Here is a 17,985-nt window from a genome sequence, read left to right as displayed (position 1 = left end):
GATAAGGTAAAGAAAGGAAGGGGAAAGGGGTACGATGAGGGAGAAACTGAGTCCTGAATGAACATTGTTTCCAAAATTCCTGCTTCCAGATGGAGGTGGAAGGCTTTCCACTTCAAGACAACGGGATTCTTCGCTGACATTACTGTCTTTCAGAGGCTGTGGCGGGTTTTAAAGAGGTTTTCAGTTGGAGGGAAGATACTGGAATCATATGAAACTAGAAGACATAAAATTAGAATTCCTTGGCACCAACCATGTCATGCTAGCATGTCGTAGAGGGGGTTAAATAACACTCCAAAATCAGACAAAATTTTGGTGAGGGAAAATTGGAGTGACAATTTTCACAGGGATCCCTTGAGCTCTCACCTTAAGATATCTGACTGAAAATGGATTCTATAGATACGCACTGGAGTCCCTAAGTGAGAACATTTTTTTGTTTTTAAAAAATGAACATCAGTATATAAAATGACCTATAGTGACCTCTAGTATAATCACAGCCTCATGACACTTTAAAGCCACAAACTAGAGACCTAAGGCTTTCAGAAAATGAATAGCTTTCATAGATATACTGACAATAAGGGGTTTTCTGAGCAGTTTCCAGAACAGGAGTGCTTGTCATCCAATCACCAAAAATGCAGTTCTTACAGAAATCTCCAAATGATTTCTCCAAAATGATACCAAATGACAGCATGGATTTGGTGTGGTGTTCCTCAAGGTCTTGGTGTGTTAATGTGGTATTTTGGAGGAATTTTTGAATATCTTTCACTTATTTAAATATAGCAGCAAGTCTGTATAACAAATGGTATCAATGCAATATTGCTGCAACAACTTATGAGACATAATTGAGCATGAGAATCGTCATCACATACTTTAATTACACTGTTCTGAGCCCCTGTACACTCTCTATGTACAGCTTGTGATGTACAGATTGGACTGTTTGCTGCATTGTAATTGCAACACACGGCCATAAAAACATGAATGAATTTTCTGTCTCATTCATCAAGAAAGGCACTAACAACTTAGTTGATTGAGATGTGTGAGAAAACACATTTCACCTGCATTAGTCTCACTCTGTGCTCACATACAAAAGGTTTGCATACTTTATTTTGACTGTTACGTCTCATTGTTACAGGCTTCAGCTACTTTCATTGCAGAAAAATTAGGCTCACTGCTGTGTTCTATTGCTGTGATCTATTACCACAACCCATTGCCTCAAATAAAAAAGCTTAAATTTTGTAAGCACTAGGAGGGCAGGACTGACACAAGCAGTAATTCACTGAGTGATGCAAGGGAACTAACAATATGTGAGCGACTGAGGGTCAAACACAGCTCTGTTTAATGGCTTTCCGGAGGCTAAACTGAAGCCTATTGTTTGCTGAGCTTGGAAAGTCTGTATGTGGACTATACGTGAGTCCCACACAACTGAGCAGGGGTTGCATTGGCCTGAGAGAACCTTCCCTGGTGGGTGGTCTAAACAGCTTCGTCTTAGCGTTCTTCTTTCTCCCATTTATTTGCCTGACTTTATGGATTGGGGAGAGAAAAAGCCAGAGGCTTTGAAGATTTGGTGAAGACTCAGAAAGGAGTATGTGCTCAATATAAACACAAGATATGTGCATGTGTGTGTGTTTGTGTGTGTGGATTTCAGCCCCTGTTTGAAGTCCTCCACTCCACTCTGGCAATTACTTCTATAAAGGATTAGATGAGGGAGAGGGCAAAGAGGAGAGAGAAAGATGGAAAGAAGTGAGAGCTGAGAAGGGAGGTAGCAGATTCAGAGAGAGGACAGAGAAGCGAGAGAAACGGAGAGGAGAAAAGAGATTGAGGTCTCCACCGCAGTGAGTGTTATTCTTCCCTATAAAGGAGGCTGTGCACACTCTCTAAACATGAGCTGGAAGACAACTCCTCAAATCGCGGGAAGATCACAGGTGCAGCAAAACGCAGCTATTTCCAGGGCACCAGAGATCCAAAAGCACTATGAATTGTTCATGATTATCCTAAGTTGGATGTAACCACCATGCAGTCACTACTGTTACAATAGTCATAGCATTGAGGTGAATTTCATACATGTTGTCTTACCTTTTCTTACATTCCAGATGAAAACCATTGTTGGTCAAAGCACTTACAGTAGATATTTGCGAGGAAACTATCCTTTGGATGGTCACTCTTTGCTGGCATCATTGTTTTGAGGTTCGGAAAACAAAAAATTACATAGCAATTGTCCTACATAAAATAAATATTTTTCATTTTAGGTTTTCTGCAAAAAGAGGTGCATCACAACCTCTGATTCACAAGTTATTGTACAACTACCTTGGATACATTAAAGGGACCACTCCCCCCAGTATCAAAAATACCCGTTATTGTCTCTTACCTGTAGTACTATTTAACAGTCTAGACTGTTTTGGTGTGAGTTGTCACATGACATGTCTGTCTTGTCTCGAATATATTAGAACTAGATGGCACTTAAAACGCCACAAAAATAAATTTGGAAAACTCAACAGCAATGTCTCTTTACAGAAATCATTTCCCGGTTACTCAAGACAATCCACTTACTTTGTTGTGAGCAGTCTAATTTCTACCAAACTACACCCATTGACCGTAACACCGCAGAGAAGGAAGCATGAATCTACTACTTCCTCACCTAGCACCACCAAGCTAGCTAACATTGCAGGAGGACACCATTATCATTTTCATCTCACACTGTCACAAGCACAAGACTCTTGTCCATAATTTCTTGAGAGAGATACAGTATTGCTGTTGAGTAGGGCCATAATGGTACATGTATTTGTGTCGAACCGTTCGGTACGCGACTTTCGGTTCGGCACGACCCTGTACCGAATTATTGGGCGCAGGATATTGTTTTATTTTATTTTGTTTTATTTTAATTCCATTTTTGCGAGCCGAACCATTTAAAATATCTAGTTCCCCGACGGACATAATTGAGTGACGGACCGAGTCCCGTAAATCTCCGCTTTCACTTTGTGCAGTGCATTCTCGCATTTTGACAACATGGCAAGTGAGCCTGACGAACCTGAAGACCCACCTTAAGTCTTCCGTTTGGGAACACTTTGGTTTCAGGGTAAAATACGAAGATGGAAATAAACAAGTGGACAAGACAAAAGCAGTGTGCCGACACAGCAGAATAGCGGTCGGGTATGTACTTGGAAACATGTCTAACATGCTAACGCATCTAAAGCGACACCACCTGAGTTTGAACGTTAACCGGCACGACTAGAAAAAGCAATCTGGTGCAAACTACGATATCGTCGTCGTTTAAAAAGAAAGCGCGTTTTCCTGACCATCGCGCTAAAGAAATAACCAACGCCATTGGAGTTGAGTAAAATTTAAGCTGCACTTTAGATATAAGCATGTTTTGTTTACTGCACTTTAACAAAGTGGGAAAGCTAAGTAAGTTCCTAGTAAAACTGAATCTGAGCAGGCTTTAATGCTGACCAGCTGCACTATACTTTTTATTTTAATTGAGTAAAACTGTTAAAGCAGAAATTTATATTTATATTTTTCATTCAAAACAATTTGTTAAAAAAACAGCAGGATTTTATTTTTCACTTTTATATTTCTATTTTCATTCAAACAATGTGAAAAAGCAGGATTTTATATATATTTGTTTCATTCAAAAATTGTGTAAAAAGAGTTAACTGCTGTGGTGGTATGTTTTAATAAGTTTACAAATAAGTAAAAGATATTTAATAGTTGTCTATTTTTTTCATTACTGTACCGAAAAAAACTGAACCGTGACTTGTGTACCGAGGTACCTACCGAACCGAGATTTTTGTGTACCGTTACACCCCTACTGTTGAGTATTTCTTGTGCTTTTATTGGCACTTTACGCACCAGGCTGAGTGTCATCTAGTTCCATTTTATTGGAAAGAAGGCAGACATCTCTACGGCTGATATCTCAAACACTCGGCAACTTACACCAAAAAGATCCAGATTGATCAATAGCACTACAGGTAAGAGGAAAAACATGCATTTTTGATGTTGGGATGAACTGTCCCTTTAGGTTGAAGAGTTAAATAACTGTCAGCCTTACCTCTGGGATGTGTACGGTGTAAGGCTGCCCATGGAAAACTGGCGCATTATCGTTCACGTCTCCAATCTGAATGTTTACTGTGTCTTTGACCACCTGAGGGAGGAAACACCTTGGTAAAACTGTTCCGAAGCCTCCTCCACAAATTACTTGTCAGAGAACTGTAGTCATTGAAAATGTATATTAGCCACACCAAGCCAAGATTCAGAGTGAAAGAAAACAGGACAAGTGTGTGATAGATTACCCACAGGGGAGAGTAGGTTGAACGTCAGTATGTTTCAGTTACTAAACTGTGTTGAGTGAGACAGGTGTCACAATGATTACAAGTGAGAAAGAGAGAAATAAGGGGGTGAATGAAAGCAAGAGACTGAAAGGGAGACGGATTGAGAGAGAAGGTCTCTATGTGACATTTGGTCAGGCTATATCTAGGTGTCAGCGTGTGACGGGAGGTGTCATAACTGTGATCACAGTGCAAATCTGTCTCTTACCTCTTGAATGTCACTCACGTAGAATTCGACCTGCATCTCTGACTTGGTCTGGTGGAGACAGAGACGGACATCAGCATAAACTTTGCATGGACATGTAGTGCAAAAGAGCAGTGCAGAAAAGCATAAAAAGACAAAGAAATGCCACTCTGAACTCTAAGCACTTTCTTTTTCATCCCTCCCCGCCGAAGAGTATTGCACTTTTCACTGCTCTTTCATCATCTGATAATTTACATTCCATCTCCTATTTTCAAAATTGTCCTGAGTGTCTTTTCTTGAATATAATGCATTTGCTTTGTTAATGTGTATGCTTGTGTGTCTGTTTGGTGCTCATACCTCACGGTCGAGCTGCTGTCGAAGCCAGACCACCCCAGTGTCTTTGTTCACAGAAAAATACCTCATGGCTTCTTCTCCTGAAACGCCATACATGAGAGGCTCCCCTTCAGGATCGGTTGCCTTCAGCTGGGCCACTGATGAACCTGCCAGACAGAAAACCAAAGGTCAGACGTCCCACAGGCCTGAGTGTCTAACAAGGTTTTTGATTGGTTATGTGACCTTGTATTCACTTATCTACAGAGCAATAGACTGGGAGATCTAACACAACCATTGCAAATACACTCAAATCCAGTAGTTTCCCTTGATGTCACATTGCTTCTGCAAAAAAAAGATATTTGTGGCTGCACTGACACCCCTGCACAAAATTCCCCAAAAAGTAAGAAAGATTTGCGATTTATACAAATATACGATTTCCTCCAAAATGAACTAAAGTGCATTTGAGACACACTGGCCTGTGCAAGCATAGTGGCACAAAGAGTTTTAATTGGAGCTGCAGTGGTTCACAGGCTTCATTGGTCACAGGCACTATAAAGCTCGGACAGGCTGGGTAATCAAACCCAGAGGTGGAGCGCTATCAGGCTGGCTAACCCACCATGCTCTGATGTGTCAAGAAGGGCAAGGCTAAGGTTAGGAGGCATGGAGAACAGCATCAAGACCCCTCGACCCAGAGGGACAAGGCTCATTACTGTCCAGGGTAAAACTGCTGGGACAGGCTTCAGCTCCACCTTTGACCCTAAACAGGAATGAGTGTATTGACTATGAGAGCATGGATGAAAGAGTAAATACATAGATTACACACATGCAATGAGCACATGTACTCACTCACACACGCACTTGCTCTCTGCAGGTACTTGGTCAGACAATAGAGGTGAAGCCAAACTAAATCAACCCTGTCACTTGCGCACCAAAATACTTAACACAACGACCAATTAGGCTTCACAATCACACACCCCTCTCGTTTTATTAATACACCCCATTTTCCTATGAAAGGGTGGCAAAAATGACTAATTAATATAGCGATTTATGAACTCCTCTCATTGCGTCTAATGAGATTTATGCTAATTCAGCTGCTTTCAATATGAGTTATAATTTGGTTGAAGACGGTGCAAATTGAGCATTTTACCTCATAGTCATCAATAATAACTGATTTTTTTTCCTCCTCCTTCCGGCCCTCTCGACTGTGGAGGAATTGTCTGCTCCATGTGGGTAGACGTACACTCGAGTGAAGGATAACAAATGAATGATAACAAAATCATTTGAAACTAAGGCTATGTATGAGAGCTACAGTCTGGTGGAAGATTAACTTCTGGGGGAAAAAAAGAGGCAAACTAAGACCAACTCATTAAGCATGAGGGTTAGATTCTCTAGAATGTAGAGCTGTCCCATGTGCTGAACTGGAGGGCTGAATCAGTGTTCAGTTGTACATCATTAGATTAAGATCCTGTACTGCACTATATGTAGTAATTCACTCTAATTTCTCTTAATTTTCTCAGATTATGTTTCATTGTATTCGCTGGTTTTCAAGTTTGCCCTGTGGACATACTGTATATCGACAAAGCAAAATAGATGTGATTAGGCAAAGAAAAATAACAGGAGAACCTACTGTGTCCTCAAAGATTGAGTTGCCGGAGATATAGAGGAACTTTTGTGACTTTTGTGTTTTGGTTGGATCTGTTACATCAAGAGGATTAAATATTCTGAAATAGATGGTAGGAAAAAGAAAAATCTAATAATTCGTTGCCTGGAGTTTATTTAGGGTTAAGGCTTAACTGAATTTTACAACTGAAGTTAGGATTAGGTTGAGGGTTAGAATTTAAGTTAAGGGTTCAGGGAAGATTGAGGATTAGAATAAAGGTAAGGGCACAACGTGTTGAGGGTCAAGGTTTGGTTAGAGCATTGAACATTCCTCACAATTATTTTAAAAAGTGTAGTGTGTGTGTGTGTGTGTGTGTGTGTGTGTGTGTCTGTGTGTCTGTGTGCATAGTGTATGTATCCTTTTAGTGCTTATCTGTAACACTGTGGCACCAAGCCCTTTCCCTGACAAATGATGCTATTTAGCAGCAAGTGATGCCAGTATTACTGTTATGAATGATACAGTGCACATTAACATTGCCCCTCCTCTTCTCCTCTACTCTGCAACACTGCTCTCATGACAAGAGCGATGGGCTGGAGGAATCATCTCTCTACCTCACCCTTCTCTCTCCCATTGTCCCCTGAACCCCTTACTCTCCCTGCAAACTCAAATACTGAATCCTCTGTTTTCCTTCTCTGTTTAGACAGTAAGGTCAAACCAGAACAGCCAAAGCAAAGACATCTGGGGGCTGAACTAGAGCACTTGTCTACCATAATGGCCTGGTAGATTTAGCAATGTGTGTTCTCCTGTGGGTTAAAAAAAGTGAAAGAAAGCCCACAAGACTTGCTCTAAGATAAGCAGGTTACCAGAATACACCCACAGTTTTATATAGCCTCTCGAAGAAACAATGAGGCATGCCAAATATTCCAAAACTAATTCAATGCGTGCGAAGCAAGCTACTTACACAGCTCATATAGATGCAATCTTAAATACTTAATTGAAAGAGGACAACTAGAAAATAAATATGTGGTTAATTAAAATGGCTTCACTTTGAAGCTTCTTCAGGGGAAATTTGAAGAATGGGTGGAGAGCCAAGAAAGGGTGAGCCAAAAATGTAAAACATGCACAAACTAGAGACCACCTTGCAATGGGATCACTCCAGCCACAATACAGCAATAGAGCTTTTTCACAGCCGACATTTTTGACATGTCATAGTGAATAAAGCACAGGTGTATTTAGTAAGATTTAATATAGCAGCATTTCACTTAGGGCAGGTAGGGTCCTGGTATTGTGCAGGCTGGCTCACTGGAAAGCTCACTGGGACACTTAATAGAACTGAGCCATCGTTAAGGTGATCACTTTCACCTGGCAGAATACTCAAAACGGCTTCTGTGGTAAATCCCGCTACAATAGGTGCCACCAGCACTATATTTTGCCATGATGACACACACAAACACAGATGCAGAAAATGAAAACAATACCATCCGTTGTGTCATTGTCGCAGCTTGTAACTGTTGTGACATTGTCACAGCCTGTAAAGAAGGATGCATAGCAGAATGAGAGCACATTTTTAAAAAGCAGAAAAGGGGAAAGTGCAGCAGAGGTTAGATTTGTTGAACAAAGTCACAAATACACTCCTTTACCAAAGTTGGAGTAGGTTTACTGCATTAAGATGAAGCATCGTTGCTTCGCTGTGGCAGTGCTGAAAAATGCACCGCTATAAAACATACAAAATGACAAAGCCTGGAGAGACAGCAGACTGAAAGTGAGGGGGAGGAGGAGAAGAAAAGTAGGAAGACTTGCTAACCTATACACAGCAGCAGCAGCATGTTTTACTCAGCCCAACCTTTTAGGAAAGGGGCCAATGGGGGCGCTAAATCAGCCGCTGGAGGACATCAATCCCTGCTGGATCAATAGGAGTCGCGCGTGTTAGACGGGGACTAGGCTCAGCCCTGCCCTGGGGCCTCAGGCTTGAGAAAGAAAAGAGGCTATAGGCCAAAGCCCTGTTTATTATGTTGGTGACATCTCTGGACCTCTCGTTCATCTGAGCGCTGATTCAGTGGGACAGGCATTGTCAGGACTGCAATTTCACACATGTTGTGAATTATAGCTTTAAATTTTATGGTGCACAGCGGCTTAATGGGTATATGGGCAATGTTCAGTATGCTATCTACCAAAGCAGTGGCCAACCAAAGAAAAGATGAAGCTACCTCAAGAAAAAGTAGAAGAGATGACTGACGGTGGAGGACAGGGCAGAGGGAATCTTGATATTTACCTGCTTAGTATAAATACTTGATGAAGTGTCTTGAGGCATGTCCAGTGAGCCTAAGGGTTGAAGTCATCCAATCAGTATACTGATGAGTCAGTATGATGCCACTCGTGTTACCACACTGTCTATCCACTGACAAAGAGAGCCTTCAAACACATCAGCAACACCAAGCTGAAGCCATGCTGCCTCACATCAATCACTCCCATCAAAAATTCAGACAGGCAAATACTGTCTTCAACTAACTGGCAGCATGAGCTCATTCAGTACAGCATCTGCATTTTGTTCCCTACTTCATAGTGCAGCATTTTGTCTCTTTACGGATTATCATGTGAAGAGAAATTGAACAGTATACTCTATGGACAGAAGCCATAATGGAAAGCCTTCACATCTGTCACATTGATGAGTTGTGATTATGGGAGTGTGACTCCAAAGCTATAATATTGTGTACTTTTTAGCATCAGATCAGTTCCTGGATAACAGGGAGAGCGCCACAGAGGGAGCACTTAAAACCACGTCCTTCTAATTGACTGTGTGCTATTACAACAAAATGGGTCTGTCTCTTGTACACCACTATTACAAAAAGTGAGTGTGTGTCGGCACTCTCATGCAGAAAGACCACTTTTGTTAAAATGAGGAATATACGTAGAAGTTAACTGTGGTTGTTAGAGTGCAAACACCAAAATATGGGCACAGCATTTGCCTTAAACTGTTAAGAAACAAGGTGGATGTGGATTTACACAGCTGTTAATGACTAAGAAGTGGAACTATATGCTGCATATTTGTGTTGATAAGACAGGGTGCACTTTAAGGATAAAATCCTCTTCAGTCATTCCAGTATATGACCCTGAATGTTTCAGTCAATTCAGCTTATACAAAGCACTTCGAGGGTAATTTACGAGTCAGATTCCATCAGAGGGTTTAAGTCATTGTTTCAGGCTCATGCTTTTAAGAGACCTCTTGGGGGCACATGCATTAACTTGCACCCTCACCTCCAGTCAAACACACAATAAATTAAACTTTTTCTTTGTCTTCAGATATAAGACAGAAAGGAGCTGAAATTAACTCATCGCCGCTTTCTCTGCCAGCGGTGCCGTGTGCTGCGTTTATGTCTAGAGATTCAGGCTCCTTCTGGGGAGCCAGTTGGATGTGGAAATAAACAAAGCAGATCTACCTGGAGTGACAATAGTGCGGTGGCCAGAAACTGAGTGCTTGGACCTCTATTTCCATACAGAGAGGGGTGTATTTGTTCAGGGGGCATCTTTAATAGCAGAAAAGAGGATGCATGCGGATAGTTTATTTCCCTGTGGGATGAAGGCAGCCATGGAGAGTGACAGTAAAGTCTTTTCCCCAGGGAGGTCAATTAGACAGCTAGCAATAAAAAAAAAAGATGGAAAGAAAGAAAAAGCTCACCGATTATGTTTGCAAGCCTTTGTGCCATGAATAAACAAATGCAACACATTCTCAAATTGACTGCTGCAGATGAGCACAGTTTACTTATGAAATAATGGGTACAAATTACAACCGCTGTTCTTCAAAAGGAGTTTATATTTGTCTCTTGGAAAAAGCTATGTTATCTCACAAATCCTTACATTTTAATGGCTCCTTTGAAACAAGACATTTACCAAATTCTATCTTATTTTCCTCTCATTTACCCTCTCTATTTTTCACTGGCCTTCTCTCCTTTGGGTATGGGGTGTATGTGTGTGTGTGTGTGTGTGTGTGTGTGTGTGTGTATGTGTGTGTACATACACGCGCATGTGTGCATTTGTGACATCAATAACCGTGATGGGGAAGAGAGCCGAAGACAAATAGTGCCTGGAGTCTGGCTTTAAGTGACTCCTGTGTTTCAACAACACACACCATGAGAGTCCTTGGGAGGCTGTGTATTAATCCAACAGATTTATGACTAAATCTGTCACGGATGGGAGGAGAACACCCTGCCTTTCCTTTAGCCATTCCTGAGAGAAATACACACCTTCCAGACACACATCCTAAATGTGTGTGTGTACACAGTGTTTAAATGAACAGACGTACATACTCAGAAACACAACATAAACATGTTTTTTTTATAAAGGTGTGAAGAACACTTATACATGTAGGCAAACATAGACAGACACTTAGTTTTAATTATATGAGCGCACTGTGCACAAACATTTTCTGAAGGTCATCTGGCATTCATTTTAAGTAAATAGTCAAGTAAATGTTATGCTCAAGGAGATTTTGTTAATGTGAATAAGAGTGTGAGTAGTGAACAGTATATGTGCTGTACTGTATGGTGCAAGCCTATCTTTATGGTGCATGGCATGACTTAAGAAGCCCAGACAGGAGGAGCAACTTGTTGAAGACAAATGGTTTATGTATCTGAAGCTTAAAATCAAAAACCTCACTGTGCTTTGACCTTGCGATAAAAAGACCAAAGTGAAGGTTGTAGTCCGTTTTGTTTTGTTCTCCTAAGCTTCCAGAGAGGAGGCATCAAGGGTTTCCTTTGAAGCTGCACAATGATGTCATCAGATACTATACTATGCATACCTAAAGACAAAGTAAAACAATTCACTTTGGCACTTATGCAAATTACAGAATAAATGTTGGTTTTGCATTGCATGAATTTGGTCATCAGAGTATATTTGAAGTTGACTCTGCTGTCCAGGTATGAATCATTCATTTGCACCGCGTATGATGAGAGCGATTCAGCTCGGCCGAAAGTGAACCGAGGATGCGTTTGATTGGATGTCCAGCCAAGGATTGGCTTTCTAATACACCCAAATGGTGAAATGATGAAAACACTGAGTGACAACGCTGTGACTAACCAATCACATTGCAAAAGTCGGAGGACAGTGAAGGACATTAGTGGACAGTCATCCCACGCATTGGTGAGGAGAGGCAGACCTGTCACTACACATTCACACGCAGCTCCGCTCACTCTCCAATCACACAGGAAAGCTCTTTGCTCTTGCTATTTTCTATTCCATCTCATCGCGGTATTGCCATTCCCCCACTCTCTCTCTCTCTCTCTCTCTCTCTCTCTCTCTTCCCTTTTTGTCATCCGCTCGTCACGCTTCGTCCTGCTTGTGGAGGCCAGACAGAGGGACACAGGCAGCGCTGATAGGAGTGGACAGGTGGCTGTGTGCAACTGAGGCTTCTGGAGTGACGGCTGAGCCAGTCTGGCCTGTCGTTGTCACAAAAGCAAACGCCTGCCCCAAACACACATGCATCCACCCCAAACAGCACCATTCCTGCCAACATGCCAAAATGTCCATCAGCACTGGCACTTCGTAACGCCTGCCCAATTCTCGCTTTTTCTTTCTGTCTTGCTCTTTTCATCCAGTTTTGCTCACCTCAGTTTTTAATCCCGTTCTTATTCTGTTATTTGCCTCTCTCTTTCACCCTAGCTACACTCCCTCTCTCCAGCACTGGCCCTCTGCTGACCTCACCAGGGCTGACTATTACCTGAGAGTGAGCTAAATCATGGTCGGGTAATGGAACATGCCACCTTCATTGTGAAGCGACATACACACATAAACACACTCACACTGAAACAAAAGCCTCTCACTTTTGGCCTTTCCCCTTTTTCTCTCAGGTTTACATGTTTATCATTTGGCCCCTGTGTTACTGAAATATAAGGCTGATGTTGTTTCTGTCAGCTCTGCGGATGTAGATGGGGATGTTGGGGAATGGCAGGAGCTGGGGTCAAGAATGAGGCTGTGGCAACTCAGAGTTGACCTTCAGCCCTGGCTGACACTGAAAGGGAGTATTGCCTCAGAAAAGAAGGGCTCCCTCTCTTGACAACTATTGCTTTAATGAATACGTGAACACTCAGAGAACAAGCGTTAGGTTCCCTGTTTTAGATGAGGAATCCATAAAGAAGATAAGGGCAGGGATGTATCTGCAAAGCACAGGGGCAATTTAATGTGACTATATCTGCCATTTTAACTGTTCATCAGGTCTGTTATCTCTATCACCAGTTTTGATACAGTTAATTGGCAAGCATTCACTTATTTTTTTCATCTCCTTATGTCTGACCAACCTCCACCAGAGGGGTTACATCAAACCAAATTAAAGGGCCCACAAAGCTCTCAAAAAAACATGTGCTTTGAAAATTCATAAAATTATAGCCACACTACTCAAGCACTGAATGGGCTGTATTTTCGGTGATAATATTACAGCCTCCAATCTGAGAATATTTGTCACCCTTCATTGAATACCACTGAGAAAATACAAAGATTCAGTTTATTGGTCAAACATTAGAGCAACTGGGCTGTTCCATTGCTTCTACATTTTGATACCTATTAAACCATGTGCTGACTAGTCTGTTAACTGAAACAGAATGAGAGGAAAAAGAAATGAATATTTTGCATTTTAAAAATCATAAAATATGAATGCAAAAGGTGAAAAACACCCACACAGAATACACGCTATGTAGATTGATGCAGGGATTACAGAACCCAATTTCAGAAGTGCGAGTTCTGCCTGGAAACTTTTATCTGTACACCGTTAGCAACATGTGACGAGGATAGTCACACTATGGCAAGCACAAATGAAATGCTTGTGGATTTTTGGTCAGCTACAACAGCACCCGAGGAAGAGTTGTGCATAAGACAAGGACGGTGTGTCAGCGTTGCTCCACTGCAGTAGGGTATGTGAATGGAAATACATTTAATATGCTAACGCACATTCAACGGCATCACCCAGATGAGTAAATCACTGGGAAGAGAAAACAAACAAACTGGAGCCCAGCTCCTTATCCCCCGCTATTCTTAGACACAGAAAACAGAATGGGATAAAAGAAAAAGAAAAAACACTGAAGCAGTTGGCATTTACATTGGCATACAGCCAAGATGGGACTAATTGTAACATTCCTCTTAATGCACAAGTTTTATTATTTTATTATTCTACTTATTTTGTATGTTCAATTTCATAGCACAGTAGGAATGCTTTTCAGTGTTATGGTAAGTGTTGCCTTTTGGAGAAGTGTTTGTCAGTGTCCATACAGTGTCATAGAAAAATGTTTAAAATGTTTCTTATTTTCTTAATGGAAATAGTTAACCCAAGTTGCCAGTGGGCAAAATGCTACCTCAGTCACCCCCGGAAAAATCTGTGTACTGTTACACCCCTAGAGGTGATAGTTGTGTCTGCCAAGTGAAACTGCTGGTCTTCCAAAGCCAGTCAGATGAACCACAGTGTCATAATAATTTACAACTACAGAGTCTCAGTACTATATCATTTATAGATATGAGAAGTGTACTTGAAATCTTGTCGCTAAAATACTGAATACTGTTAACTAAACACACCTCTCTTTATGTCTTGGGTTATCTGGATTAAATTTTTTTTAGAGTCTTCTTTTTTTAGTTTGATGAAAAGTTGTTTGGTGCAGACTTGTTTGTCGTTTTATACTTCTTGAGATAAGACATAGTTGTTTTCCTTGGTAATGTTGAAAACAATACAAATAAGATAAAGTGTGTACTTCAGTCCCTATCAACTGGTGTTAGGGTGGATTGAATTGAACAAACACCGTGAGTAGCATAAATTGTATTACCTTGTCTGAGCACCAGTTTTGCAGCAAAAAAAAGCTCTAATAGAAAAAGTAAGACCAGGACTTCATAAATTGTTTTCGCTGTTAGGAGCAGCTATAGGCCTTGCTGAATTTGCATTAGCAGCATGCTTACATAGGAAAAGTCTTTTTTTAATCTCTCACTGTCATTGCTCCTCAGCAGAGCTTTGTTCCTTTTTAGGCAAGCAAAAAACACAAAACAAAACACTGGCCGGCTTTGATTTATTTGAATTGACAGGGAAAACCCTGTTGTTGCAGCAGGCAGTTCTCAAGTAGCAGATGTTGATGCTTCAAACCAGCACATGAACAGCTCATACAACACCACATGGTTAGTACAATCTATCACAATCTTTTGTAGCAAAATGTGAAGTCTTGACACCTTGTTAGATTTTCCTTAAATGTTAATTAGAATAAAGCATAAAAATTGGCTTCCCATCTTGGCCAAGCAAGTGGCAAGTCTCAGTGATCCAACAGCAAGATGTAGACTAGCATCAAACGGTCACTGCTCCTTTATTTCCTGTTCCCTTTTTATTGATAACTTAGTGGTGGCATGCAGGCTTGGTGATCTCTACTGGGATATATCTGTAATAGTGTTTTCTCACCAGCCCATATGGTGTAACAGTTGTAGAATTGCACTGTGCTTCAGACGCTGCGCGAGCATGTCTGATTCGGGTCTGGACCAGCTCATCGGTATAGCTGACTGACTAGCCAGGCTAGGCCAAGGCCAGCTGGACTTTATCTATATGGGCAGAGTCACTGGTGCATCTCTATCTTCCTCATCTCTTTCTCGCTCTCTTATGTCCATCTGCTGTGAAGCCCCTCTCACCCTCATCTCTCCCTCTGCCAATATCTATTCCCATCTCTTCATGTGTGCATCACTCCCACATCCACAGTTTCTGCCAGAATCAAATTCCATTTATCCTCCCTCTTTCCTCTCTCTTCTCCTTTCCTCTCTCCTTGTCTTGCTACAATTTTTCTAAGGTGAAAGAAGGCCACTCGTGTCACCTCTTTTGATTTGCATGTAAAAGAAGAAGATCAGTAAAAGATGCTGAGACTCTTATTCATGCGTTTGTGACATCCAGGTTGGATTATTGTAACATTCTTTTATCAGGGTTGCCCAGGAAGAGTTTTCGAGGTCTGCCGTTGGTTCAAAATGCGGCAGCTCGTATTTTAACTGGATCATCTAGGTATGATCATATTACTCCGGTGCTGGCCTCTCTTCACTGGCTCCCTGTTCAGGTTAGAGCGGACTTTAAGGTGCTGTTACTAACATATAAAGCTGTAAATGGTCTGGCACCTGTATATTTAACAGAACTTGTGGATATTTATGTACCTACACGGTGTCTGCGCTCCAAGGGGAGCGGCCGTCTGCTTGTCCCTAAAGTCAAAAAGAAGACGGTCAGTGAACGTGCTTTTTCTTTCCATGCATCGACTCTGTGGAATAGTCTCTTGACATCAGACAGGCCTGCTCGATTGAGGTTTTTAAAGCAAAGTTAAAGACTCACTTGTTTACTGTTGCGTTTGAGTGATGGGTGGTTTGCTCCTCCTGTGATGTCCTGTTTTAAGTGTGTGTTGTGTTTTTATCATTGTTGTTTGTGTGTTTATTTTTTAAACTGTTTTACGTTGTCTCCATTTGTACTTGTACTTGATTTAATTCACCTGTACAGCACTTTGATTGAAAGCGCTTTATAAATAAATTTATTTTTATTATTATTATTATTATTACACCCTTGTCTTGCTGCAGTCCCAGCACACCTTCCTCCTACCTTTCCTACCGCCGTCCTTTCATTTCTCTCTCTCTTGCTTTTTTCTCTTTACTCCTCATTCCATCTCCTTCCCTTTATTTTTGTATTCCCATCAGGGAGGGATGCCATGCTGAGGAAATTTTCTCACCAGTTAATAAACTTGTGACAACACTGGACATTTGACAAACAAAAAAAAGATATTCATCTTTGATGGCCAATAGGCTTATATCAAGATATTACGGTATACTGGGGTAATTAGAAATCCTGATAATATTATATTTTAATACCACAGTGCCTTTTTTTTTTTTTAACAAATACTGTCATATACCCTATACCCTGGTGAAATGTCAGGAAGGTATTAAGGTATAAAAAATACATACTGCGAAAGCCTAATGTTTAATATCTGTAGAGCGCTTACTTTGATGTTTCACATCATATCTTTAGATCTTCCTGTTACTTTGAACAAAATGGAATATGAACAGTTGGTGTTGGCTGTGGCAGCACCTGGTTTTCTTTTTGATACACTGGCTTAAGTTTTTTTTTCGGGTGGGGGGAGCTGCGGTTTGGGCTCAGCGGCAGCTCCCTCCCTTTCCTCTCACGGGTGTGCTCTCTGACCTTGGATGACCGCTTCTTCCTCTATGATCCTCTTGATTTCCACAACATTCAAGTCGTAGTCTCCATGGTGGTGCGGGTCCATGAACACTGCCTTGTGCATAAGGTCCAGGCTTGCTTCTGGCAGAGCTCTGTGCTGTGACTCTGCTGCTGTATGAAGCAGACACTTTCAGATTATAATTGTAGCCTCTGTCGTCTGACTAAATATTGATGACATGCTTAGTATTTTAGAAGTTTTTCTCATTTGATGAATGCGGGCTCTGATACACCAAAATGAACTAAATACTAAACTATATTTCATTACTGAAAACAGAAAATGACAGTGGGGGCGGTGGGTATAAAATGCAATCTGTAAATGCCTAAACATTGTGTAACAATGTTACCACAGACTACCATGGCAAGCCTTATTCACACCACTCTTTCTCCTGCCACTATCAGACACAATCCACTGTTTCCCATGAGTCAGACGGGCGACGACAGGAAGAGAGAAAGAGACAAGGAGACGCAGAGGTAAAGAGAAAGAGAGATGGAGGGAAAAAGACAGGACAGGCGGAGATACATGAAAGGGGTGGGGGAGGGGGGGGGGATGGTCACTGTCCGAAAAGCCTGGCTGATAATGTGCTCAAGCTGACCAGCAGAGGACTGCAATGCAGACATGCAAGAGTCTAAGTGTGTGTGTGTGTGTGTGTGTGTGTGTGTGTGTGTGAGACAGAGAGAGAGAGAGAGAGGGTGAGTGAGTTAAAGCTGATGGTGTGTGTGTGTGTGTGTGTGTGTGTGTCTCTCTCTAAATGCGCATCCAGATTGTTTGCTACGCTGCTGCCTAAATCTGATGTCCGGCTTCCGCCATTACAGCTTTTTTCATCCTATAACACGCCACACTTGTTTTATGGATTATAAATGAACTCATTATCTGAAGCGCTCATTAGCTTCAGGTCCTAATTAGCCAAAATTAATATTGTTTCCTGACAAAGACATTGGCACTGGCAAATTGGCAATTGACCTCCTTGGTCAATCTGGAGAGAGGGACAGAGTGACAGGGGGGAAGTATAAAATACAGGGGAGGTGAGGAGAGCTGGGCAATGACAGCTGCTCTGGTTGATCAGTTTTGGGCTCATCTCTCCCTCCCTCGCTCATCCTCTTTTGCACTGTCCTGCACAAACTCTCTCTCCTTCCGCCAGGGAGCAGCTCCTTAAGCAGACATGCTGCATTCTCATCACTATCGCCAAAGAAGCATGACAGGTTTGGGTTAGAAATGAACGTTTTAGGTCCATTACAAGCCGCTAGGTATTTTGCGTGTTATGCGTGTGTGAGTCTGTGTGGATGGGAATGCAGGAATCAGTGGAAAATGAACAGCTAGAAAAAGCACAGTATCTCATAC

At 41.6% G+C, this 17,985-nt stretch overlaps 1 protein-coding gene across 2 annotated transcripts in view; it reads right to left on the bottom strand.

The window, feature by feature from the left end:
• cdh23 (cadherin-related 23) overlaps positions 1–17,985 on the bottom strand; it is a 210,503-nt gene that overhangs the window by 156,807 nt on the left and 35,711 nt on the right. For both annotated transcript variants that reach the window (XM_078160989.1, XM_078160990.1), the window contains exons 4-6: positions 4,861–5,003; positions 4,528–4,575; positions 4,043–4,135 (exon numbers count right to left, since the gene is read on the bottom strand). In XM_078160989.1, the coding sequence (XP_078017115.1) occupies positions 4,043–4,135; positions 4,528–4,575; positions 4,861–5,003 (284 nt within the window). The remainder of the gene's footprint in view (positions 1–4,042; positions 4,136–4,527; positions 4,576–4,860; positions 5,004–17,985) is intronic.

Source organism: Epinephelus lanceolatus, chromosome 17 (genome assembly GCF_041903045.1).
Source record: "Epinephelus lanceolatus isolate andai-2023 chromosome 17, ASM4190304v1, whole genome shotgun sequence".
NCBI lineage: Eukaryota > Metazoa > Chordata > Actinopteri > Perciformes > Serranidae > Epinephelus > Epinephelus lanceolatus.
Note: the sequence above shows the minus strand (reverse complement) of the source record. Positions and strands in the feature narration are given on the sequence as shown.